The sequence below is a fragment of the Lemur catta genome, chromosome 3 (assembly GCF_020740605.2).
Source record: "Lemur catta isolate mLemCat1 chromosome 3, mLemCat1.pri, whole genome shotgun sequence".
NCBI lineage: Eukaryota > Metazoa > Chordata > Mammalia > Primates > Lemuridae > Lemur > Lemur catta.
Window position 1 is genome coordinate 33586108 of NC_059130.1, and position 27702 is coordinate 33613809.

Sequence of the window (27702 nt, forward strand, 5' to 3'; positions counted from 1 at the left end):
TCAGACTCTGTAAATGGTTTCCGGGAACCCCCTTTCACTTCCGATGTCTGGGTCCTAATGTGAATTCAGCTGGGGAAATATTTATTAAGCTCTGCTAGGCATTGGCTCCCATGATGGGGCACTGTGAGTGAAAAGATGGGCAAACAAAGCTCCTGCCCTGGAAGGAGATGACACCCAAAGCCTGTGATTTAAGTGCCCAATTTTCCTCCCTCTAGGCTGATCAAGGCAGAACTCCCTTCTCCACCTGTAGCCAAACACCTCTGCTGCCCTCTTTCTTGCTGTCTGTGGTATTAGAGCTCCCTGTCTTTAGCCTCTCAGTCTCCTCCCAGAGTCCCAATCATCTCTCTCACATCAAACTTTCTTTTTCCTTTCAATCCCTTGGGTCTCCTTGTGTCTACTCAGCGCCTGGGTTTTCAGACTGCACAGGACTTTTATCATGTTGACCATCTCATAATAGTCTGTTTGCTGTTACAACTACTTACTTTATTTCTTCTGAACTTGAAAAATAAAGACACAAAAAAAGAATAGATGCATTATAAAATAATGTTTATTGTCTTTACCTATATAATAAATGGAGCCATTAGTCCCATTTCTTAGGCACTTACAAGGTAAAATTTATGGATGATATAGAATTAATATACAACTATATTTACTTTGTGCTATTTTTAATACCTTTAAATATTAGTATATGCAAGTATTCATTCAACAGATATTTGTGGTCCACCTACTATGTGTCAAGCAAAGTGCCGGGTGTGTGCTACACCTGAGGCCAAGTACCAGGTGTTGAGAATCCACAACAGGTAAAGAGAGGCAGCATGGCAGAATGCAAGTGCTTGGCCCTTGGTGACAAGCAGTCTTGAGTTCAAATCCTATCTTTGCAGCTTCCTGCCTTTGCTAAGGTATTCATATTTACACTGCTGAATTCATTGCCTTTCTAGACTCCATGTTAATTAGAAAGTTACTTGCTAGGTATTCATTCCATCAGCCTTAATGTTAACTAGAAGAATTAATTTCTGCTTTACAGGGGTGTTGTGAGTATTGCCAATAATGTATAAAACATCTAGTGTAGCAGTTGGAATACAAAGTAAACCCTCAATGAATTATTACCGGCTCCTTGCCCCCAAGGAGCTTTCCATTTCTGTTATCATTATTATTATTATTATTATTTAGAGATATCCCCTGTTCTCTCAGTCTGGCTTGGGAGACACGTATAGTATCAGGTAATTAGAGTGTGGTGTGTTAATAACTCAGGGACAGACATCGTGTATAATACAATAGATCTGAGTTGGGAGGGAGGAGAGTCAAATGTTTGATATACAGTATTAATTTAGCATAATATCAGCTGCATTTCTGTTGCAAGAAGTTAATTTTGTAAGTTTGGATTAGCATCTTATGAAGGTTTCAGGCCTGTAAGAACAGCTCGTAAAATAATCCAGGGCTTTACCATGTGCCGTCGTATTCTTACATGAGCAACACCTCTTTTAATCCCCACATCAACCCTACGGGTAGGAACTAATATTATCCCCATTTTACAGATGGGCATCCCGAGGCACAGAGAGGGTAAAATAACTTGCCCAAGGTCACATAGCTAAGAAACTAGAATTCAGACCCAGGCACTCTACCGTCAGAGTCCACGTTTGTGACCACTCATTATACTGCCTCTTATTGTCTTTGTTTTTCAAGCTTCATTTTACAATCACTAGAGACTGTCACTAATTATTTTTGAGAAAATTATACAAACCAAGGAAAATCAGAGAAAAGTGAAAACAGAAGAAAAGTAATGAATCTAGAAGAAAATAGAGCCCGGTCACTTCTTCTCTCCAGGCGGAACCTGAGAAGTGCTCTTTGTGGACACCACCCAGATCGGCCAAGCTCTTTCCTGCCTGTGCCCAGTTTCCAAGCTGGCCCAGCCAAGCTCGTCTCATGTAGGCTGTGTCATTCAGAGTGCTTTATAGATGTTTTTAACAGTCACATTTTTAAACCAGCTTCATTTGCTTCTTCTGAGGAGCATGAGCTGCAACATTCCTCATTTTCTAGTTGAGTCCCCATATAAAGCCCAAGGTGTGTGTGACAGAAGAGGGACTGTCCTGGCTTACTGGTGCTTTCCACTAGAGGGCACTGTCCCTGGGATTTCAATTTCCATGCACATTTAAAAAAACTGGCACATCTTGGTCTGACACAAGATTCTGTTCCATTGAAAGAATACTTTGATTTTATAGACCTGTTGGTCACAATCTAGTTCATGTGGAAGACTGTGAAGGGGAAAATAAGGTCACATTCATTTTACAGAAGGAAAATCTGAGAGCTGAGCCCTAGGGAAGGGGTGAGTAACTTGCATCTTCATGAATCAGAAGATACATAGAAAAGAAGCAGTGAGAGATAAGAACAGGGTGATCCTGAGCCCAAAGGCCACCTTAAGAATGCCTGTGCACTGGCCCCACCCCAAGTTCGCTCTCCTGGGAGACTGAACAGACCTTCTATTCGAGCTGGCTGGTCACTTTCAATCCTATTCAACTGCATTTGTTGCTCACACACAAGATACACTGCACTATGTTGGATGGTGGTGGGTACAGAGCAATGAATACATCATAGACCTTGCCAGTAAGTAGTGTACAATGTAGTGAGGAAAACAAATAATTATCTATGTTGTAAGGCAGAATGAAAATATAGTGATAGAAGGACCAAAGGAAAAAAAGGAGTGCAAAAAGAGCCATGATTAATTTTAGCTACTAATAGCAGGGATAGTTTCACAGAGGACGTGCCATTTGAGGTGGGCATCGAAGGACGTGTGGATGCACAGGGGTGGGAGGGCCCATTGCACTGAGGCACCGTCACGCATAGGCAAGGGATTGTGAGCATGCATGGTATATCTGGGGAGGCACCGTGAACACACCCTACAGATCCAGGCCTCTGCTCATTTTCATGCTTCTCTCACTTGGGTCTTCTGTGTTCCTCCTTCTCTATCCAAATTCCATCCATCCTTCAAGGCCCAGCTTCAGCTCTGGGCATGGCTGCTGCTTCTTGCTGAGGCTGCTTGGAGTGATTTGGAAGGAAAGCTTGGCCAGAAAGAAAGTCCTACGAGGCTTCTGAAGTAGAACCCAAAGAAAAGTACCCCAGCAGTCTAGACTGCACAGAAAGAGCATTTTCCAACACTGCATTTGGGGAGTGTGTCTGCATGGCTGACAGTCACAACTCTGGCAGCCTCCCCCACACAGGACCATCATCTGTGTTTGGGCTGGTTGAGCCAGTTGTACCCTGAAAAAAGGTTCTCAGGCTAAGGGATGGGTGGGGAATGATGTGCAGCCCACACTCTGTTCTCCAAGTCATGCACCTGCCTTGAACAAACGTGCTAATTTGCTCAAGGTGCTATAGGGACTGGTGGAGGCCATGCACCAGGGCTACTCACATATACTGAGTGTGAGCAGAGTGTTCTCGCTGATGTACCATGACATATTACAGGTGTGCAAAATATTGATCCCCTCCTTGCCGGGCAGGTTTGTCACTTCCAGTAATGAGAAGCCTTTGGTCATATGCAGCCTACAGATGTGAGCAATCTTGATTTTTTTCTATCCCAGTGTGCTATATAAAAATATTATTTGCTGCACGTGCTATGTTGTGAAGAAGTTTGGAGAGCACTGTACTAGGGAACTTGCTTTGTCATTCATCCAGAAGGGAGCCATTTCAGAAAGGACATGCATCCATCTGTCCATCTAGGCACAAGCTATGTCCAGCAACAGAAGTTTTACTGCTTTGCTTACATGTTGGGATGTGGTGATTTGCAATCTCCCAGTAAGAGCTGGGCAGAGAAGGGCTGGGTCCAGGGTACCTGCCAATGTTGGTGGTTGGGTGGCAGTTTCCAGAAGGAGAACTCTGTCTGGCAGCCTAGATCACAATTTCATAGCTTGAAGTTCCCAGAGGTTTGCTGTTCTGTGTGCTGGTTTTCCCCATCTGTGCACGAGAGGGATATGTGAGAGCTTGTTAACTGAAAGTGGCTGCTGGGCAATGCCAGTCCAGCGAGGTTCCCAGGAGAGTAAAGCAAATGGCAAGAGGGGTGCCTTAGATTTGCCCAGTGCTGGGGAAATCTGGGGGAGCAGGGCCTTATCTGTTGCTGAGTCCCTTGCCTCTGCTCCAGCCACCCAGTTGGGAGCCCCTGGGTAACTAAGAGAAAAGAGCAGTAGAAAGGAATGTGGGGAGGAGTATTTGGCATTGATTTTGATTATAGGCTTGAGGCAATACTCAGGCTCAAGCTACGTGGATTCCTTGTTTCTAGTTAAGCCCTAGTTCTTTCTGTATCCCAGTAACTCCTCTTTCACCTATACACAGTTGGTGAGTCACCACTAGCATCTCAAGTGCTTTAGGCATTTAGAGAGCTGCAAACAATTGTCTCATTGGCCCGAGGAGTCTTAGGTTTAAATTAAACACTGACTGATGAATAATTGCCATCCAACTTGCCTGTAAGGATTTACTTTGAGATCTCTCAATCCAGGACTCCGTGATTAACTCCTCAAATGTTGTCTCCTTCTCTGTCCACCAGCTGGGAAGTTAGGTTAATCTTCTTCCTCACACTGCCTTCAAGTCCTGGTGCAAACATGCTGGGTACCCTGCCCTCACTTCTGGCTTCTCTTTTCCCCTTTCCTCCTCCCCTCTTTCTGTTCCCCTCCTCCCCTCTCCTGATCACTGCAGAAGTACAGGTCCTTTGGTCTGGCTTTCCAGTACGTTTGGCTTATCCTGACATTCAAACTGCCCTGTGCTTCACGTTTCCCCTTAAAAGGATGTGGCACTGCCCTGCCTGTCATCTCACAGATGTCCTCCCTCTTGCCTTACAGAATCAACTCTTAATTCTTACTCATTTTAGCTTCCTGCCTGGTAGCTCAGCTATTAAACAGGAGTGTTTACAAAACATCTGATACTTCAAGTGACCCCAAATCTGTCCTGACCGTAGCAGAAGTGAGAACTTTCAGATAGTGACAACCCCTCTCTAGATCCCCCAAAAACTTACAGTCCTGTCACAGGGCTTTGCACTTTGCAGAGAAGGACATAAGGCACAGGAAATTGTGTCACTAGACCACTACAAATGGTTGCGCAGGCCGCGTGCAGTAAATGGGCAGCTGAGGGAGCAAATGGGAACTGAAATTCAGCTTCTGTCCCATTTGCCGACTGGGGCACCGGATGTGGGCCTGTGACTTATGAGAGGGAGGCACCTGTTTTCTAATTTTCACACTGCGAGCTAGCAGTGGCCTTGGGTGTTATAGGGGCAGGAGTTCCCATACTGTAGTCAGAGGCCTGGGGGCTTTTGCATGTGAAAGGTGGGACTGGCATCCCAAGAAGACCAACTTGTAGACGGCCATGGACCTGGGGAGCAGGGCTCTGTATGTGCGTGGAGCAGCTATAGAGCAAAGCCCTAGGCAGTTACTTCTGTGAGGTATGGAGAAGTGTCCCACGGGAGCCAGCTGGCCCCTGGTTGGATGTACTGGGTACACCAGAATGGCTGGGCAGATAGGAAAACAGGGATAAAAAGCCAGAATAGCTTTACCTTATCAGAGAGCTGCAGAATGGAATAGACGGTGTTCACTGGCTCTTCCTTGGAGGGCAGCACCTGTAAAACACCCATGTTCCCCCCAGTGAGGGAGCCCAGGCCCAACAGCAGGAGTCCCCCTTCCTAATCCTGCCCCACCTCAGCCCTCCCTCGTCCCACTTTACTAGGTGGGACCTCCCCTGGCCTCAGTGCTGGCTCCATCCAACTTTGGAGAGGATCAGGGCCAGGAGTGGGTAGGTAGGGCCTGGGGGCCACAAAACCTCAGGAGCCAAGAGGAGGGGTCTGTGTGGTTCAGACTGGGTCTTGCTCAGTGAGCATGTTAGCTTTCCACAGCTCTATGGATCCAACTGGCCTGTCAGTCCACACACAGTGCCAGACGGACCAAGCAGACCTCATTTCCCCTTCACTCCTTGCAGACTTCATGGAAGCAGGTGGGTGGGAGCACAGAGGAGGTGTGATCCAGGGTGGAGGCGAGGCGGGGGCAGGCAGGGAAAAGGCAGGTGGGAAGAGGGGTGTAGGACAGAATGACTCTGAGTCTGAGGAAAGCTACCTGCTGCTGCTGCTAGACCAGGAAGTGTAGTTCAAGGGGGTCTCTCTGTCAGTTCTGTGGCCTCGAAGTCCCCTTAGCAACCTTCACCATGTGAGTAGTCACATAACAGCCCTCACCTCACACCAGGGCTCCCTTGTTGTGTGTGAGGCCCCTCTAGGGGATGGTTCACTCCTAGTCATGACTCTCATCCAGCCTGGAGCCAGGCTTTTTGTGGAAACTCATGGCTACAACCCATGGAGGCTGCCATGGGGTGATAATTGGCCACGTTCCTGTCCTCATAGAAAGATTCTTGGCATCATTTCCCTGACATGGTATTTCCTGGTTGGACCCTCCAGAGTTTTGTGGTGGCTGCGCTCTAGACAACAGCAAGTAGAAAGCAATAGCTGCCTGTGACTCCCCAACCTGGTGATGGTGGGAGCGGGGATCACCATGATTAGCCCCAGCTCACCTTGGACTGGGGGATTTCATCATAGATCCTGGACTCTGCTGGCTGGGTGTCTCTTGAAACTGTGATGTATGTGTATATCGTTTTCTTTGATACAGCATCTGTCTCACAAATAAACATAGAACCACATTCTGTGAAAGGTGGGTGAACTTTTAGAAATAATCTACTCCAATGTTCTCTTTTTAAGGTGAAGAAATGAAGCCCTAAGGGGTTAAATGGCTTTCATCCCTTGAGATGGATGTGTAGATTCTGGGACTGTCTCTCTCTTTCCAGAGGTTGCACGTGGCTCAGTGGGAATTCTCTTCTACTCTAGAGTCCAAGTGAGGCTAAAGAGAATCTCCCCAGCCCCTGTGTGGGCAGTCAAAGGCAGCTTTTCCACCCAGGGTCTTACTAAGTGTCTCTGGCCACAGCAGTGACTGCCTTAAATGGCTAGCTGACTTTTCATGTCAGGGTCTTAGTTTTTTAACTTGATTTTCTCTCCCTAGTTATGCACTGTGTTGCATTCTTCTGGTGTGTACCCTACTGTAACCACCTCAATGTCAACCACATAGTAGATGCTCCACAAACATTTATTGCTGCTCTATTGATTCACACAGCTAATAAACATTTATCAAGCTCTTTCTATGTGTCAGGCTCTGTGTAAGGCTTCAGAGAAGCAAAGACAGTAGATAAGTCCCTACTGTAAAAACTTTATGGGGTAGAAGAGGCATTCATCCCAGTGTACTCCTTTTCTTTGGAGTACTTTTCTACCAACACAGAAAATCTTAGGGTCAAGCCAAAAATAGATAGCCAAAATTTGGGGCCTTGATATTCGAGAGCACCAACACAGCTACAAACAACAGATCTGAGCTGAGTACTATCACAGGGCTTCAACATTTCAGAGTTTTGTCCTATCCCCGCCCCTGCCCCAGACCTGGTACAAGTGAGCAGACTGAGTGCTCTCTTTTATCTCTTCTATAGATGCAAAGAATAACCCTTTTCTCTCCCCAAAAGGCTGTGAGGGATTGAAGACACATGTATATTTGAGGGACCTTACAGACCGTCTGTGTCCTGAGCAGGCTGTGATTTCCCCCCATTATGAGGCCATCTGAGTATGACACAAGTCCCAAATCCCCATCCCCATCCCCTAGAACGCCCCCTCTATACCATGCCCAGGCCCGTCAATTATAAATATGATAGCTGACATTTACTGAGTACTTACTATGCAACAGGAACTGGGCCGAGTATTTTATATGTGTAATTCCATTTAGTCCACTTAATAAATATATGCAGGATGCTCTACTTTTTATAAATATTTTATAACTGAGGAAATGGCAGCTTATAGTGATAAAATAACTGGTAGCTGGTAAATGGTTAACTGGGACCTTCGCCCCTCGCAGACTGACTGCAAAGTAAATGCTTGTCTTAACCACTGCTGTGAACTCTCCAACCCTCCCAAATGTTATTCAGAGAAACTCATGGCTGAGAACTTACCAGGGCTCTTAGTGAAGATCTTCAAATAGGAATCTGAGGAATCATACCCAAAAGAGAGTCAGGAACATGGAAGCAAATGTTCCATGTGTTTTATTGTGATTGCTGGGAAAAGGAAGATCTTGGGTGGACATGGGATAAGGGAGAATAGGAGGGTGTAATGCTTAATTAGGGGTCTAAGATCAGGTTTTTTGAATTGAGAATGGCACAATTACAGAAAGAGCCAGAGGGATTCACAGAGATTTAGTGACAATCATGGATACAAAATTAGTACATGACCCTCAATGACTCTGTAAAGGTCATTATCAAAATACAGTGAAACTGGAAGTGACCCCAGAGACGCTCTAGTCTGAACATTTCACACGTGAGCACACTGAGCCAGAGAGATGAACACATTTGTCCAATGAAGCATAGCTTGTTAATGGCAGTACTAAACTCGAACCCAAGTTCTGGGCCCACCCAATACTGGTGATCTCGGGAACAGATCCTGAAGACCATTCAGGGTGATGTCACAGAGACCTTCATTCTGGGAGGTGGTGGGGTGAAGATTTTAGGAAGGTTGATTCTCTGGAACAAAGGACCTCTCCACAACACCTTGGAAAAATGACTTTAGTCCCAGGGAGAAAAAAAAGTGCATTTCCACATTTTACCTTCTGGGAAAATCCTACCTTGTCTTCTCTTGCACAAATGAAACAAAAACACTGACGATAGAATGAGAACAATCAGAAAGAACCCAGCCAGCATAGTCAGCAACCTGGTATGATGAGCACGGAAGCCCATTGTGACATCTGGAAATAGAAGATACAATGAGTCTTGACTCTCAGGAAATAGGCCCAAGAGGCTGGGCAGGCTTGTCCACATTCAGGGGCATTATCAAAACTGGGTGCTCTCCAAGAGAGTGCCAAAGCTTCTAGGGGAACTATACTTTCTGCTATTAAAAGTCAGGATTAAAAACTAAATCAGAGAGTTGAGCAGGAGCTGCTGCAGAACACCCTGAAATGCTTAGCATCTCTCAGAAGGCTTTGAATTCTTTCCCGGTGGGCCTCCTGGGAGGAGATGCCCCTAGGGACCAGGCCCAGCATAAGGCAGGCACATTCTCCTAGAGAATGAGGCCCACGTTCAGGCCTTGCAGCTCCTTAGAGTGGTTTCTGAGACTCTCCAGGAGAGAGAGCCAGAGCTGGTTACCTGTACACAGCCGTTGGGCAGAGATGGACTCAGAATTGTTGCTGACGGGGTTCCAGGCTGTACACATGTAAGTCAGCTCGTGGTCCTCTGGGATCTGGAAGATTTGAACGACATTCCCCTCTTTTCCTAGGGGACTCCAGCTGTATGTCACATTCTTTTCTTCTTTGTCCACAGAGCATGTCAGTGTGACATTACAGGTGCTGTTCACAGATGTCATTAAACTTTGTGTAATTTTTGGTTTCCCAAGCCGGCCTATGAGAGGAAAACATACGAGACAGTGGTGAGCTGGAGTTGGCTTGTGCTAATTTTGGAGAGATGATTGTTCAATTTTCAGAAATTTTGCAAGGTAGTGGTTAAACACAGCCATTATTAAAAATTAAACTATAAAACTTAAAATTAAATAAATTATGTTAAAAAAAGGTAATAAATACTCAAAACTCATTATGTTCTAATTATTATTTTTAAAAAGTCATTGAATTGTTCACTTTATTTTTTATTATTTTATTATTTTTATTTTTTGTAGAGACAGGAGCTCCCTGTGTTGCCCAGGCTGGCCTTGAACTCCTAGCCTCAAGTGATCCTTCTGTCTCAGTCTCTTGAGTAGCTGGAACTACAGGCATGTGCCACTGTGCCTGGCATCTCATTATTTTTTTACATTTTACTACTATCTGTGCTCTTGAAGTTATTTCCATCTATAGTATCTGCCCTTTGTAACAATGGTTAGTGGGCATGTCTTTCCAGCTGTGCACATCTTAAAATCAGCCATAGTGGGAGTATGTACCCCACAGAAACTGGAAAATGCCATAAACCAGGGCTTGATTTACTGTTTTGTTGATTGTTGCTGGGGACTAAAATATTATAGCAATGGAGGAAAGGTTACTAATGCAGATTAAACTTAAAAGTGTATCATATCTGTAGCCATTACATTGTGAATAGCACAAAAAATTAGAAACTATTCTTCTACTATTTGATAACCATCATCCAATTCAGCAAAGAAGCTGCTCATGTCATGGATGAACAAGTGATGCTCCAATTTATGTGTCTTTGTTGAATCATTTTTTTCTTATTAGTTAACTTAAATGAAAATATCAACCAATATTCATGTTGGAACTATACTCAATCATCAGTTGCAACTATAGATTGGTTAGGGATATAAATGGTCAGCAAAAATCAATGACAGCATTCTGTGAGAATAATTGGCTATATATAATTTACAATAAAGACTATCATATATTTTATTTTCATTAATAAAACTGTGCTACACATTCTTCATGTCAATAAAATTTATACTAAATATAAATTATATATATATATATATATATGCATACACACACACCCCATCAAGAGTCAGTTGAACATTTATCAGCACACTATTTCATGAAACAATCTTTTAAAAACAATTTTGGTTCTGTTTTCTGGTGTATGTGTATTTTTTTTAAGTTTTTTGCTTTGTTTTGTTTTAAAATATCCATGGTGAAAAGCTATAATCTCTTTAAAAGTCCATTTAAAAAAACGTTTTTACTAGAGCAATTAAAAGGTAAACCGTAAAAGTTGTAGAGTAGTAAAGTGTTACTAAAGAACAATCATATTCAAGTTCAAGTAATAGCTAGATCTGGAGCTGGCAGAAGGAAGGAGAAGTTTTTTTCTTTTACCAGGAAGTAAGAATATAGCCACATTCAGAGTTGGTAAGTTTAGTACACTTTTGTTCTCTCCGCTGTAGCCATATGAGGAAAGGAAAAGAGGAGTCAAAAGGAACTGGCAAGTAACCTTCTAATTAATATGGAGTCTAGAAAGGCAGTAAGTTCAGCAGTATGAATATGAGAGCCATTAATCTGTGCTTGTGAAGGAGTAAAACATGAATATTAAGAAGCTGTAAAGATTTTTGATTCCAAGCTAGCCAGAAACCCTGATCCCAACAGTCTCTTAGAGGGCTTTTATTCCAGATTAAAATTAGTGGTGACTTGGAACAAACCTTCTAAAGAAGTTTGGAGTAAAGTCCTTGATTAGCTCTAATAATGATAGATACAGATGTGAATTAGTAAAAAATGAACCAAATTGTGTGTGTGTGTGTATTTCTTTAGAAATTTGGTTTACAAGAATGTCTATGTCACTGCTTCATATTTGCCTATTTTTAGAAAGACTTTTTTTTTTTTCTGTTTGGTGAGTGTTGAGGTGGAGGATAGTGGTGAAGAATGGGATCTCATCCAATTTTTCCTAGGAGGAACGGAGCTGTTACCTACACAAAGATGTTGGACAGAGAAAGTCAGAGTTATGACTGACAGATCTTCATCCTCCCAAGCCAAGAGTGTGGAAGCCACTGGAGACCTGGCTGAGAACCCAGGCCCCACTACCCCTAGCTGTAGAATGGTGGAGAAGGTGTACAGCTTCACTGAGCTTCAGCTCCCTCATTTATAACACCAGGATAACAATTTCCTCTGGATAGGGTTGTTGTGAGGATTCAATGAGATATCACATATAAATTTGTCTATTATCTATCTACCTATACTTGCATTTACATTAGTTATCTAAGAAGAGACAAAATAAGCTGGCAACAGCCACTGCCTCTGAGAAGGGAGAGTTACACTTCACTGTATTATCTTTTGCTGTGGTCATGTGTATATTGCTTAAATATGTATTACCTGTATAATCTTGAAATTGGGTAGTAGAATGCTGGACACATACATGGTGTTCAATAAACATCAATTTCCTTCTCTTGATCTTCTCAACTAACTGCCCATAAGGTACAGATTTCGTTACATGTACAACATTGCTTTCTCTATAACTTTACTGTAGTCTGCCCTAATTGCAGGTGGTACAACATCTCCTGAAGATTGGGCAGGCAAAACTAAACATATAAAGGGATAAAAATAAACTTTTTAAAATTTAATATCCTTTTTATTTTCCCGACTGAAGTTCTTGAATGAGTCAAATATTTTCTAAAGGGTCCACACTTGGATATGGTTCTTTGACTACATAATTCAAGCCCAATTCAGAGCCTTCTTCATCTAGGAAGTTCTAGAATTTTAAAAGGGCCTAAGGATTAAAAAATTAACAATAAGTACTAGTCATTAAACATTTACTTTAAGGCATACACCATACTAGGTGTTAAATTAACATCTCATTTAATACCACCTATTATAATCCACATTCTATAGGTGAGAAAACTTGGGCTCAGACAGGTTAAACAACTTGCCCAAGGTCACATAGGTGGCATAGTCTGTCTAATTCCAACACTAATGTTCTTTCCACTGTGCCTTCCATCCAGACACAACCTGATTCAATCATCCTCTATTAACTGAGCACTTATAATTGTCAGGCACTGTGGAACCTGCAAATATTATGATTCATTCATAATTTTATTCAACAAATACTTCTGGAGCATCCACTATGTGCCTGGCAATATAGGTGCTGGGGATAAACCAACAGACTTAACATACAAAGTCTCTGCCTTTATGGAACTCACATTAATGGGTGAACTATATACCTGAATTGTATCTATTACAACACAGATTAGTCACATTTCTGTCTTTTTCTGCTATGAGGCAGATGGAGAGTGAAACCTTTGAGCAATAGCCCAAATGTCTTCTATGCTAGAAACTAGTGCTGTCCACTAGAAATGTAATGTGTGATTCACTTATGTCATTTAAAATTTTCTAATAACCATGTTTTAAATAGTGAAAATAAACAGGTAATATTAATTTTATAATGCATGTTATTTAACCCAATATATCCAAAATGTCATTTCAACCTGTCTCCAATATACAGCTTATTGAGATATTTTATATTCTATTTTTTGGTGCTAAGACTTCAAAATCTGGTATGCATTTTATACTTTCAGCACGTCTCAGTTTGGACTCACCACATTTCAGGTGCTCGAGAGCCACATGTGGCTAGTGGCTAACACATTGGACAGGGCAGTTCTAGATCAGTGCTTCTCAAACTGTAGCACATGTAGGAATAATCCAGAGAGGGTATTAAACAGATTCCTGAGCTTCATTCACCCCCAAAGGGCTGGGAGCGGAAGGCAGGGCCTGAGAATTTGCATTTCCAAAAAGTTCCCAGGTAATGTTGACGCTGCTAGCCCACAGACCACACTTTGGATAGCATTGCATAACAAATCACACACATCTCCCAGTGAATTATGGCAATTATAATGATGATAACAAATAGCTCTAATATTTTACCTTTAAAAAGCATTTTGTATCAGCTACTAGAGAAATTCAAACTAAAACTAAAACGAGATGTCACTACACAACCATCAGATGTCCAAAATGAAAAATAATAATACCAAATGCCAGTGAGGATGTGGAAAAACTGCAACACTCATATGATCCTGGTGAGAATGTAAAGTAGAAAATAGTTTGTCAATTTCTTTTAAAACTGAAAATGGACTTACCATACGACTTCCTTCTTAAGCATTTATCCCAGAAAAATAAAAACTTATTTTATGCAGAAACTTGTACACAAATATTCATAGCAGCTTTATTTGTAACAGCTCCAAACTGGAAACAACTAAAATGACCCTCAATAGGTAAATGGTTAAACAAACTATTACATCCATAGCATGGAATACTATCACCAATAAAAAGATATAAACTATTAATACATGCAATAGTTTGGATGAATTTTAGAGAAATTATGCTGAGCGATAAAAACCAATCTCAAAAGGATATATACTTCATGATTCCATTTGAATTACATTTGTGAAATAACACGATTATAGATATGAACAAATTAGTGGTTTCTAGGGGTTGGGGGGAGAAAGAGGGAGGTAGTGGGTGTGGCTATAAAGGGAGAACATGAAGGAATCTTGTGATAGGTACAGTTAATCATCTTGATTGTGGTAATGGTTACACAAAACTACACATGTGATTAAACTATACAGAGCCACACACATACTCACATATAAATGAGTGCATGTGTACCTGATGAAATCTAAATAAGCGCCTTAGATTGTACCAATGTTGATTTCCTGGCTTTGATATTGTGCTATTGTGCTGTAGTTATGCAAGGTGAACACTGGGTGAAGGTGACACAGAACCTCCCTGTATGTTTCTTTGTACCTTCCTGTGCATCTATAATTATTTCAAAACAGAACTTTGCATATACTATCTCATTTGATTCTCACGGTAACTCTGGGAAGTGAGTAGCATGATTATTGACATTTTATAAAAAAGAAAAACAAGGCCCAGGGGACAAACTGCTGATGAAAGAGTACATAGCAAAAAACTGGCAAAGCTAGGACTACAATAAGACTGCATCCTCTTTATAAGTTCTGATGTATTTATTAATACATAAGTATTTATAAGTATAAAAATATTTAGGAAATCTAATTATAAGAAATATAGGGATTCTTTAGATTGCAAATTTGCAAAGTAAAAATAAAAGACAAGCCCTCTGAACTCCCATGACTTACGATAGACTTGCAGGTTGTAGCACTTGGTGATAGTGTGGGAAGACTTCATTTCAGATAACCGTATGTCTGCCTTGTAGTCTCCTGCATCCTCCATCCTCAGATCCTTAATAACCAGGTTGTAGTTTTGACCTAAGACATGTATTCGTTCATCATAATTACTGTGAGTCACAGTAACTTTGGGTGCTGTTCCTGAGTCTCCTGGTGTTACAAAAGCAACAGATGTTCCAGAAGTCCAAGTAATGGTGATAACTTGCTGCAATTCTCGGATATTTAAGGGGAAAGTGACTGATTCCCCCAGAATCCCATTCATAGTGAGGAAGTCTGCATCTCTTCTAGCTGCTTCTGGGCCTGAGGACACAAATGGAAAACTGTAGCCATCTGACTGTTGTACCTTTTAGAGTTCCTTGTCTTCCTGGCCTCGGATCCCCCTGAGGAGCTGCCACAGATGCAGCTCATCTAGTTTCTTAAGGATGCCTTTTTTGTTTGTTTGCATTCTACTTTAGGTATACTTAATATGTTATGACAACTAAATTTTCTAAAGGATTCTCATTCAAAAACAAAGTGTCTGAGTTAATTTCTAGGGATCCATTTTATTAAAAACATGTTTACCTAGATTTATAGACTCTGGAAGTTAGAAGGCATTTGAGAAATGAAGGCCACCACCTCCACGAGGTCTAAGATATTTAAGAGTATTATGAGTATTTCTTTCCCAAGATCATATTGCCAAGTAGTGGAAGAGCTGGGACAAGAACCTGGAATATCTGGGCTGATGGATGCTTGGGTCATTGCCTTTTCTTTTACTGGGATCTTTGTAAAAAGCAAGTTACATATTGCTTCTCTTCCTGGAAGATACAGGCAGAGAGTGCTTTGGAGATTCTGGGGAAAATATTCTCCAAGTTAGTGATTTTTGGGGGTCTTTTTTGTTCACTTCTCTATCCCAGACTCTGGAAGAGTACCTGACATATAGAGGGTGCTTAATAAATATTTGTGGAATGAATTAATAAATGGAATTCACTGATGTGTTTCCTAGACTCTTTTGAAACAACTTCTGAAGTAAGCAAATTCATTTATTCATTCATTCATTTATGAATTAATGTATATATTTATGCAGGATCAGTTTTGGTGCAGATACTGTGGTGCGTGTTTGTTAATTTAATTTATAATACAAATTTGTTTGAGCATCTACATTTTAAGCAAGATACAAGCAGTTGGGGTTACAATGGTGGGTAAAAGCAGATGTAGTTCCCGCTCCTAGAACTTCCAGTTAAGAGCAGATACCAACTTTGATCAGAGGACCACGCAAACAAATGGACAGACACAAAATATGTGACTATCATGGTGCTCCAGAGAGAATAGCCAGGGGACTCTGTCTGTTCTGGAAATCCAGGGAACATTTCCGAGTGAAAGCTGAAGGATGAGTACTTTAACAATGTAACATAGGAAAATGAAAAGCTTATTTTCTTCCCTTTTCCTCTCCTCTATGACCTTGTGAAGATAAACTGATTTAATACATAGTTTGTAAAATGAGAGGAAATATATTTTTTTCTGTTCTTCCTCCTGCTCTTGTTCATTATCATGTCATTCTCACTGAGCTGTCTTTAGTGAGAAACAGTGTTTGGGGCCAGCACGGGTAATATTCAAAACATTTAACAGCCTAAATGACACGGGCACTGACCCATCAGAAAGGGTATCAGCTGTAAACAACTAGTGGGGCTGTTCATTGTGCACTGGCTGCTTGAAAGCTCTGAAGATCATAAGTTTTCCACATAATTGGGTTCAGGCTGAGCCTAAAGTTTATCCAGGGTTTGGCATACAGAGGGCAAGAATAAGGATCATTGAGAATACAAGTTGCTTTGAAGTGTCACAAAAACAAAGGGATTTCTTAACCTGATAGGGCCACCTCACTATGGCTGCCCTTGCCCATCAGCAACTATTGACAGAGGCCCAGAGAATGCAGATGTCAACCTCTTTCCTTTGAGACCAACAAAGATTTTCCCTTAGGAGGAATATCTTGGGCAAGGTCTGATGACTTAGTTGGGAAGGGCTAAGAACAGGAAATATAACTGGGCCTTGGGGGGGGGCGGCAGGGAGGGATGGGTAGGGGAAAATGGGGACCCTTATCTACAAATATTTATTAAGTGCTAACTACCTGCCAATGTTGTGTTGTGTTAGCAACACAGGGATAAACAGAACATCATTGCAACTCCAGGAGCTCACAGCCCAGAGAATAAGATAGATATGTATACAAATGAAAGGTAATACAATGTGATGAGTGCTAAATAGTAAGAGCAATAGAAACAAACTGCTGGGGGGTCAGAAAGAGGCTAATGCTGCCTTTGGTGCTAGGAGTCATAGTTTGCCAAAATCCTTGAACATTAATTCTCCCCAGATAAACCATTTTACTAGGCTGATGATTTCTGTATAGGGGCACTTGGATGACCCAGGTATGGACATGTGATCTGTGCAGTTGTGCAGAGCCCTGAGCTCAGAAGAACCCTGAATTGGGTTTATGCTGCTATGCACCCTGAAGTTCTTAATACTGTGTGAAAAGGGACCCCTTGTTTTCATTTTGCATAGGGTTTCACCGATTATCTAGCTAGTCCTGGTCTCAGATCTCCCATGTCTCAAGGCATTTTTGGAGATAGGCTCTAGTGTCTAAACACCAGCCACTCCACTCTTTGGATTCATATTAGGCGTGAGGAGTTGGTTAGAACATACGTTCCACTGACTCATAATTCTCATGGGTTCTCTCACCAAACCTCAGGAAATGGGTAGGGTGTTCACTAAGGCTGAGACTGCCTTAATATTATGGCAGTTGAGCAGCCACAAACGGTTGGTGTGTGGTGCAGTTTTAAAAGTATGTCTCATCTCCCATAGCAAGACATTCAGGAAGTGATGCTGAGGCATCAAAGGGCAATCAGGCAGCAAAGCTGGGGAAGTCCTGCTTTTTGTGTTGCTTGTGTTGACGAGAATACTGTGCTTGCTGAGAAAATGCAAAGGGTTTGCACATGCATAAAATGAAGAGTATGTCACCTTCAAACACTCCAGCTGTGCTCTGAGAGAGGCAACTGCAAAACCATAGCATGTAGGGGAAAGATAAGGAGGCACAGATGTGGGTGTCTGTACTTCTACTAATGAGCTGGACAACCTTGATAAAGTCACAAAACATTTCTGAGTCTGTTTCTTCATCCATAGAATGGAAATAATAACTATATTTGCCCTAACTATTTAGTGAGCAGCAAATAATGTCATATGAGTAGAAGTGCTTTGTTAACCACCAAGGCAAAATAAATGTTAGTTATTTCTGGGGTTGATAATGATCGTTGTCTTAACAATTGGTACATGCCCTTTGGGGCTTCCCTAGGCCATACTGGGGCATGTATAAAGAGCCATTTCTAAGGGCTAATTCAAGTAAAGCCTGGAGGGACAGTTTTAGGTACTCTTGATGGACTTTATTCTGCACTTAAAAGACTTCAAGTTTTAAATGAAAGAATCTTCATATTAATCATCCCAAATATTTATTTTTATAGGTGCTAAAGGAACTCAAACATTATATTATCATTGGAGAGAACCTTAGAAAAACCCAATTTCAGAGAGAACTTGTAGCACAAAAATGTCTTGAGGACTTACTGTGAAATACACTCTGTTAGTCTATGACAAAAATAGTTTCTCTACCTTTATTGAGGAACTTAGTATCTGGTTAGAGAAATAAGACACACATACACATAACTCTCCTCTGAAATATGAGATAGTAAATGATAAATTCAAGTGAATAGTAGAGACTGTAATTGCAGTAAAAATTCAAAAAGGGAAAGATTACTTTGAGCTATAGTGGTTAGAAAAAATTTCTCAGACACTTCATATGGAAACAGAGAAGACCCTGTATAGCAAAAGCAATCTTAAGCAAAAGGAACAAATTGGAAGCATCAATTTACCAGACTTCAAGCTATACTACAAGGGTATAGTAACTAAACAGCATGGTATCAGCACAGGAACAGAGACATAGACAAATGGAACAGAACTGAGAACCCAGATATAGAACCATTCTCATATTTTCATCTGATCTTTGACAAAGCAGACAAAAGCATACACTGGGGAAAAGAATCCTCATTCAATAAATGGTGTTGGGAAAATTGGATAGCCACATGTAGAAGACTGAAACAGGATCCACACCTCTCACCTCTCACAAAAATCAACTCACAATGGATAACAGACTTAAACCTAAGGCATGAAACTATAAGAATTCTAGAAGAAAATGTTGGAAAAACCCTTACAGACATTGGTCTAGGCAAAGAATTTATGAAGAAGACCCCAAAGGCAATCACAGTACCAACAAAAATAAATAAATAAGACCTGATCTAATTAAAAAACTTCTGCACAGCCAAGGAAACTATCATGAGAGCAAACAGAAAACCTACAGAACGGGAGAAAATATTTGCATTCTACACATCTGATAAAGGGCTGATAACTAGAATCTATATAGAACTCAGGAAAATCAGCAATAAAAATCAAACAACCCTGTTAAAAAGTGGGCAAAGGGCATGAACAGAAACTTTTCAAAAGAAGACAGACTAGTGGCCAACATATGAAAAAATGATCTCTAATCATCAGGGAAATGCAAATCAAAACCACAATGAGGTATCACTTAACTCCAGTGAGAATGGCTTTTATCAAAAAGTCCCAAAACATTAAATGCTGGCATGGATGTGGAGAGATAGGAATACTCATACACTGCTGGTGGCACTGCAAATGAGTACAACCTCTGTGGAAAGTAATATGGAGATACCTCAAAGAGCTAAAAGTAGAACTACCATTTGATCCAGTAATCCAATTACTGGGCATCTACCCAGAGGAAAAAAAGACATTCTATAAAAAAGACATCAGAACTAGAATGTTTATAGCAGCACAATTCACAATTGCAAAGATGTGGAAACAACCCGAGTGCCCATCAATCCATGAGTGGATTAACAAAATGTGGTATATGTATACCATGGAGTTCTACTCAGCCACAAAAAACAATGGTAATCTAGCACCTCTTATATTGTCCTGGATAGAGCTGGAGCCCATTCTACTAAGTGCAGTATCCCAAGAATGGAAAAACAAGCACCACATGTACTCACTATCAATTTGTTATTAATTGATCAACACTTATGTGCATATATAGTAATAACATTCATTGGGTGTCAGGCAGGTGGGAGGGGGGAGGAGGGGATGGGCATATTCACACCTAATGGGTGCGGTGCACACCATCTGGGGGATGGACATGTTTAAAGCTCTGACTCAGGTGGGGCAAAGGCAATATATGTAACCTAAACATTTGTACCCCCGTAATATGCTGAAATAAAAGAAAAAACTTCTTAGAGAAAGTAGAATTTGAGGAGGATCTTGAAGGGTGAAGAGGAATTTTACTGGATGGAGAGAGAGAGAAGAAGGGAGGTTCAGGTCCTGAATAAAAGTTTAGAAGCAGAACTTGTGATGTCAATTGGATGAGTATATATTTGTATAACAGAGTAGAGAGAGGTAAAGCTGGAGATACAAATTAGGTTTAGATTTGAGATAGCCTTGAGTTTGCAGTCTACATCATAGGCAGAGGGGTGCTATTAAAGTTTGTGAGGATGAAGAGTAAGAAAATGTTTTAGAATTATTGTAACATAGTAATGATGTATGGGAAGAATAACAGGAAAGATAAGCTGGGCTAGAGAGACCATTTAGGAGGCTGCTGTAGCCACCTGGGCATGAACCAGGGGATGATAATGGGAGCCGAAAGGAAGGGCTGGATTTGGGAGACTGTGCAAAGAAAGGCAAGAAATAAGGAGGCACTAATAGAATTCAATTGTTCAACATGTATTTTGAGATTCTACTTTGTGTCAGTGGAAAACTGAGAGGTACTGTAAAACTGATAAAGTTTTTGCTGGAAAGAAGTCAAAGGGAGAAGACAAGTTTAGTGTTAGAAATATTGAATTTGAGATGATGGTGGACCATCTAAGTAAGTAGTTGGAAGGATGGAACATAAGGAGAGAATGGGTTGGAAGTATCATTTGGGTGGCTGTGGCAGAATCTGCCAGCTGTTTTCCAATATTCATTCTCTCTTTCATTCTTGGTAGTGGAATCCCTAATATTCAGCAGGGCATATAGCCAGCCAGAATAAAGACTATGTTGTCCTGCTCTCTGCTAACACACTTTGGTCATAGGATTAAGTTCAGCCCAACAGAATGAAAATGGAAGTGCTGTGTGTGACTTCTGTGTCTTTAAGAAGAGGGGAATTTGCTTTCTTCAAGTCTTCCTTGTCCTGAAGGCCATCACAGCTGGATCTCAGACAGACATCTTGAGTCATGAGGAGGAAGCCAAGCACTGAGGATGGGGGAGAAGGAAGACAGAAGTCCCAGACCCTGATGACCTTGTGAACTATTCTACCAACCGTGAACTGCTGACTCCAGACTTTTTTACATGAACAGAAGATAAACTTCTTCCTTGTGTAAGTAAAAATGCAAGAGAGGCACCAATGGTGGACAGTATCGCGGAACAGGACGGGAGAAAGCTCTCAAGGAGATTGTCACTGATGTCTAACAATTCAGTGTTCAGTGGGATAAAGACGGAAAATGGCCCTGGATTTGTGCATTAGGAGGTCATTGATGGCCTTTGAGAATGTAGTGCAAGTGAGACAATTCCGTTAGAGGCCAGAGCCTGGGGGGCTGAGAGAATAGAGGGTAAGGAGTGGAGGAAAAGCTTGACAGTGAAAGAAAGGAGATAAAATAGGACAGTAGCTAGAGGGTCAAGTAAAGCTAATCTATTTGATTTTGTTTTAAAACAGAAGAGACCAGTGTGGGAAAGGTGCTAGGGAGAGCGACTCCCTTCCCATCACTCTGTTGCCCTGCCTTGCTTTACTTTTCTTCATAGCAGTCATCACTACTAAAGCATTGCATGTGCATATTTATTAATTGTCTCTCCAATCTTCCCCCAATGGGGAGATTGCTACAATGCAACTACCAAGAATGTAGTCTTTGTTTCAGTCACTGCTGTTCCCCCAACAACTAGTGGATGATTATTAAATAAATGTTTGTTGAAAAAAAAGAATAAACAGTGAATAATTTTTTTGCTACTGACCCAATTACCCTTTTTATAACAATAATAAAAAAAAAAGTGAAAAAACTGAGCAAGAAAAAGAGGTGAGTGCAAGACAGAACTTTTTACTGGTCTCTGGGTCTCAGTGTGAAAGGTTAAGGGTATAAGTTGATTAATAAGAAGGAATGGGTGGCTAATTGTAACTTCTTTCTACTCCAATATTCCATATTGTTTGTAAAGACAATCTATACAGAGCCACAGAAGGGGAACCCACAGTATAGTGAAATTATCCTGAATTAGGGATCAAGAAACATGTTCTACAGCCAGCGCTATAGCTCATGCCTGTAATCCCTGCATGAAGCCGAGGCAGGAGGATTGCTTGAGGCCAGCAGTTCAAGACCAGCCTGAGCAAAAGCAAGGCCCTGTCTTTACAAAAAAATAGAAAACTTAACTGGGCATGGTGGCACATGCATGTAGTCCCAGCTACTCGGTAGGCTGAGGCAGGAGGATCACTTGACCCCAGGAATTTGTGGTTGCAGTGAGCTATGATGATGCCATTGCACTCTAGCCTGAATGACAGAGCAAGTCTCTGTCTCAAAAAGAAAAAAAGAAACATGTCCTAATCAAGAGTTTGTTATCAACTAGCTAAATGACCATGAATGTCACTTACCTGCTAAGTCTCATGGTCCTAGTTGGTAAGTAAGATAAAACAGAGGTGTCCTGCCACTTTAAGGAATTACAAGGATCAGACAACATGAGAGCACTCTCAAGTGGGTATACTAATGGAGAAGAATCCAGAGACCCCAAGGGAGCCTTGCCTTGAGGCACATTCTTGGCCTGGCCTCTGCCAGGCACCATGACTTAGTGATTAAGAGCTAGACTGCCTGGGCTTGAATCCTGGCTTTGTCAGATACTGGCCATTAGCCCTTGAGAAAGTTAGTGACCTTTCTATGCCTCAGTTTCCTCAGCTTTAAAATGAAGATTATAGTAGGTAGCACTTACCTTATAAAAGTGTTCTGAGTGTTAAATGAGTTAATATTTGTAAACTTCTTAAAACAGTGCCTGGCATATACTAGGCACTGTATGTGCTTGTTATATAAAACAAATATGCATCATCACAGAGATTGAAATAGCAGTGCAGACAACTCTGAAGGGCAAAATCGAGGTTGGCATATTGGGGAGATGTTAGAGAAAGTCGAAATGTAGCTATTAATAAGAGTGGAAATGGGGAAGATTGTATTGTTCCTTAGCAGACACCTCCACCCCCTTGCTTTCTTAGGATCCTTCAAATAAGCATTTTTTGTTTCTGTTTTGGCACTAACTACATTTCCCCTCCTCTTCTTCATCTACTGCCTCCTAGATCAAAAAGTCAGGGTGGAACCTTCCTGAGTATTGCAGGCCTGGGAGGATGAGCCGAGGTTGCTTTACCTCGAGGCACCCACAAGAGAGTCTGTTATATTAATAACTGGTCACACTGAGTGAGGGGACATAGAGGGAAAGAGGAAAAAAATGCTTGGGCAGCCGGAAGTTTTGTGTCATTCCCCACAACGATGGAAAGTCCTTGGTCATGAGGTTTTAAGAAAAAAGAACCCTGTATGATAGTATACTATCTTCCTCTGGAATTTTTACTTTATGTCATCTTTATTGAGATTTGGATTGACATGAAACAGTTTCTTCAAAACAAAAACGCACACACATAATACCTCAAAACAGAGACGGGGTCATGGCCATCCCCTGTTTTACTGCTCCTCCCCTTCACTAGCCTATACTTGAACATTGAGTATAACAAAGAGAACGTGGGTGCCTAGACAGTTCCACCAACATCAGTTGCCCAACCGATTGCTCACACCTCTTTCTTTTTCAGGTTCTACATAGGTGAGTCTAGTTACCCCGCAACTTGCAGATTCATCCCTCTCCATGGTCCAAGACAAGAAAGGTTTGATCGGGAATGCTCTAGTAGCCTCAGAGGCCTAGCACTGACTGTTGGGCTCCTGCTGTGAAGGTGCTCTGGCCGCCTTGTTGGTCACCATATTGATCTCCAGGGCTGCTTCAGCAGATCAGTGGGCCTTTACTTTCTCCTTCTGGAGTCCTGAGTTATAACAGGGGGCAGCTTTCTGGCCTCTGTTTGGAAACTAGGTTTTTGAGCTGATATCCTGATAACCAGTTTTCCCTATACATATTTTATGTTCATTTTTATAGCTGGACTTCTGCTTTCGAGCTCTTTCTGAATGTCTGTGATAGTCATCTACTCAAATATCTTTCTAGATCAGAGGCCTTGTCTTCATCATGAAGGCCCCTCTATGCAAGGACTTCAGATCAGTGGCAGGATGGCTCTTGCCAGCATCACTCCCCAGGCATGCATCTTGTCTCTAACCCCAGGATGATGGCTGGAGTACAGTTATCCATGGACAGGTATCCAGGGGAGCCCACTCACCTCTCGGTTTTAAGTTTCAACTGATGGAATGCCCCATGACTATGTTCTACATCCAACATAATATCAAGATCATCTTGATATTGGACTTTTGTTTGTTTTAAAGAAGCTAATTTAAGTCAACCCCAATCACATTGAAGTGAATGGTACTTGAACCATGTCCGGAGATGGTTATTTGCTTGGACATTCTGCCTTACTGGCCCACCTACGTTTCTATTATGGGTAAGGACCTGTTCCAGCCCCTACCCCTCTATGGGTGAGTGTAGAGACAGGCAAAGCTTTTACATGAATAATCCTGTCTTGCTTGAAGTGAATAAATCATCACTCTTCACTGCCAGATTTCTAGATGTGATAACCATCAGCAGTGGGTGCAGTATTTTACTCTACTTCAGCAGCAAGGCAGGTGGAGGGAGCAGGACTCGGTGGCTAAGTCCAAGGGCACTGCTTCTTCTACTTTTTGTTAAATGACGTCTGACTTTCTATGTATCAATGTTTTCATCTGTAAATGGGTATTTTAATAGGACCCATCTCATAGGATATTGTGAGGATTAAACAAAATAATAACTGTAGACTCCTTAGAGTAATGTCAGGCCTGTAGTGATTGCTCCAGAAATGGTTAGCAGTTATTATTGCTGATGGGAGATAAGAAGAGTTGAAGAAATAGAAAAAAGGGGTGGAAAAAAGGAAGAATTAAAACAGCATGAGAGAGAACCTGTGGAGTGGATAGGCAAGAAGCAAAACTGGCAGACTCTTTCTTCCATCTTCTGCCCCAGAGTGGGAGTAGCTACCAGGATACGTGGAGGGACAGTCAGAGTCACAGTGTTCCCAAAGCCATGATTGGAAAGTCATGGTCAGAGCATAAGACTGTGAGTCTTGATTCTCAGAGAAACTTTTCCAACATGGAGCAGTCATGAGTTTGCACACTCAGACTTCCCTTCTGCCAGTGACTTCAAGGGAAAATGGGGATTTTTACCTGCATCTCTCCACTGCTTCTCAGCCTCTTCAACTGCTCTGCATTCCAGGGAAATGTGCAAAATCAGTGTTGACTCCTAAGCTCAATGCTGAGTATAAGTGGTCACCTCTACCAGGAACAGTAGCAGAGGGAATTTAGGGTCCCTTTTTGTGCTCTGAAAATGTTTGCAGAGTAATCTTTAAGAGGCACACAGATCCATTCAGTATGGGTGAATAGTATATGAAAGTATTCCTAGCTTTGCTTTTATGAAAACAAGCCCCACTCCCAATTCTGGATCCCTGATGAAATAAATATCTCACCCCTGGATTCCTTTTCCAGAATCTCAACAGCCCATACTTAAACTCAAACTCCTACCAATTTTTCTCCTGTTTATGTTCCTTGGACCATCCCAAACAGAAGAGGATGTCTGCGTAATGAAGCCATGACCCTTACTAATAAAGTATGAAATGCAAGCATCAAATCAACAATTGCATTAGCTAATATTGGTTAAGCACTTAATATATTCAGGTACCATGCCAAGTGTTGTACTCGTGTTATCATTTTGCTTCTCAAAACAATCCTATTGTATTAATACTTTCTCCATTTTGAAGTTGAAACAATGGAGTTAGAAGTTTACTTCCTCAGGGTCACAAAGCTGATGGGTGAGTGATTTACTACTAGCTGATTTGAGAACTTTGATTTCAGTTTCAGTAGATGAGAGAAGTGTATCCTAGAGCTGCCTTTTATCTTAGCAGACGTTAGCTCTTTGAAGAGATCAAGGATTTGAAAGCTTAATGAATGAGGAGGTCAGGTGGAGCAGAAAGAGCCTTGGGATTAAAAGAACCAATGTCCCTTTCCAGCTCTACCAATTTAGGTAGTGAAACTTCAGGTGATTTTTTTTAAACCACTAAATCTTAGTTTATTCTTTTTGTGTGTGTGTTTTTGTTTTGTTGCATAATGGAATTCATACTATCTGTCTTGCCCATTCCAATGATTTTAGTGCGGATGAAATAAGAATGTAGGCATAAAACTTGTAGAATGCTTTGTGAATTAAGTGGTGTCAAATGCCACCCTCTCCAACCCTTCTCTGGAAGATTAGGGACATCACTAGATTCAACTCTTTTTCCCATCTTCTTGCATTTTCTGTCTGCTGTGCTAGAGTGACCAGCAGAGGCTCTGAAAACTTGGCCTGACTAGTGGATGCAATCTCCATGAAGCTCAAATTCAAGGAGCCACAACTTTAAGTGGTTAAGGGAAACAGAGAGACCACAGTCAATTCTACCATTTCAGAAAATCCTAACTCACTGGGTTCCTTGGATTTTCACTCATGCCAGGAGTTTGCTAGTGCATTTTCAGAACTGGTAAGAGATACTAGAAGTAGATTTAGAAATTCTGAATATAGTAAATTTCTGTATAATTGGAGCAATTGTTTGGATTTAGTAAGATAATACGTGCAATTACAAAGCACTCTCAGACCTGTGTTAATGTTGCATAGTTTTCTTTGTACCAATAACAACCAACATTCATTTTGTCTCATAGTTTCTTGTTAAACCATAAAAGTAAGAAAAATAGGATTTTTAATTCAAGTTCTCCACCTCTTTCTGGAGACATATTTATTAAAAAAGGGATAATAACCTCTTTCCCATTTATTTTAGAGTTTTTGGAGGATAAAAGCAGAGGAATAGCCCTAAATGTGTTTTGAAAATAAAGGGAGCTTATAGAGATGAAGTTTTCACTATAATAAAAATGAGTCATTCATCACGCTAAGCTGATAGAGCAATGAACTATAATTAGGAAGGACATATCTCTGTCAACAACCACATAACACATTCTAATGCCAAGAAGAAATTGCTTTTAAGTCGTTCAAGGTTTTGGATGATCTATTCTTTTGCCAGGTCTTATGGGTGGGTTTACCATGTGCTGACTATTCTGCGATACATTTGTCTCAGACCTGTGGAGACTGAGCCCAGATACGATTCAGAAGCAGAAACTTTAAAGCTGAAAAACACTTGAATTTGGACCTTACGTCTTCCCCCAGCCAGTTAGTTCCCTTCTGAGTACAGTACATGCTGAGACTCAGGGTGTTCTGTTAAAAACAGATCAAAGGGACACTTCAATATGTTCCTTAAGAGCAATTTCTAAAACTTTATGGAAAATAAGGAGAGGATCAGCAAGAGTCAGAACTCACAGGTTTGTAAGCAAAGGAGCACGATCCATAGGTGGTGCTGAGCCATCTTTTCCCTGGGTTTAATCTGTGGACGAGCACAGGACTCTTCTAGCAGAGTCAGTTTCACTTGAGTTTCCTTACTGCTTTTTATAGTCACATTTAAGAAAGGAAGTGTGAGCTAACTGATTTAGTTAACATTAGTCATTGTATTATTGTGCTAGTTTCTTTTCTGATTATGTAACATATAAAGTGTCTAGCTTTAATTAGTTATTTATTCAACAAATATTTATTGAGTGTCTACTATGTGCAGGCACTATTCTGGGTGCTGGCAACATAAAGAGCAACTAAGCAATTGATCACCCTCCTTTCATGGAGTTTATACTCTTTTTGGAGGGATCAACAATCAAACAGGCAATTCCAAAAAGGCATCCTTGTAGAGAAGTTGGTTGGGGATAGGAAAGAGGAAGACTGTCTTGACACATGCTAAG

General features: G+C 41.3%; 1 protein-coding gene across 3 annotated transcripts; it reads right to left on the reverse strand.

The window, feature by feature from the left end:
• Window positions 1-535: 535 nt before the first annotated feature.
• CD84 (CD84 molecule) lies at window positions 536-27340 on the reverse strand. 3 transcript variants are annotated; one of them, XM_045547102.1, is made up of 8 exons: window positions 27236-27327; window positions 14603-14950; window positions 9187-9438; window positions 8670-8789; window positions 8005-8037; window positions 6535-6632; window positions 5534-5596; window positions 536-3948 (listed from the first exon to the last, which is right to left on the reverse strand). In XM_045547102.1, exons 1-8 carry the CDS (start codon window positions 27279-27281, stop codon window positions 3883-3885), a joined length of 1026 nt encoding a protein of 341 aa, XP_045403058.1. In that variant the 5' UTR covers window positions 27282-27327; the 3' UTR covers window positions 536-3882. The 3 variants fall into 3 exon arrangements, with proteins under 3 accessions (XP_045403058.1, XP_045403059.1, XP_045403060.1); XM_045547103.1 differs by lacking the exon at window positions 8005-8037 and having other exon boundaries at window positions 27236-27340; XM_045547104.1 differs by lacking the exons at window positions 6535-6632; window positions 8005-8037 and having other exon boundaries at window positions 3866-3948.
• Window positions 27341-27702: the final 362 nt, after the last annotated feature.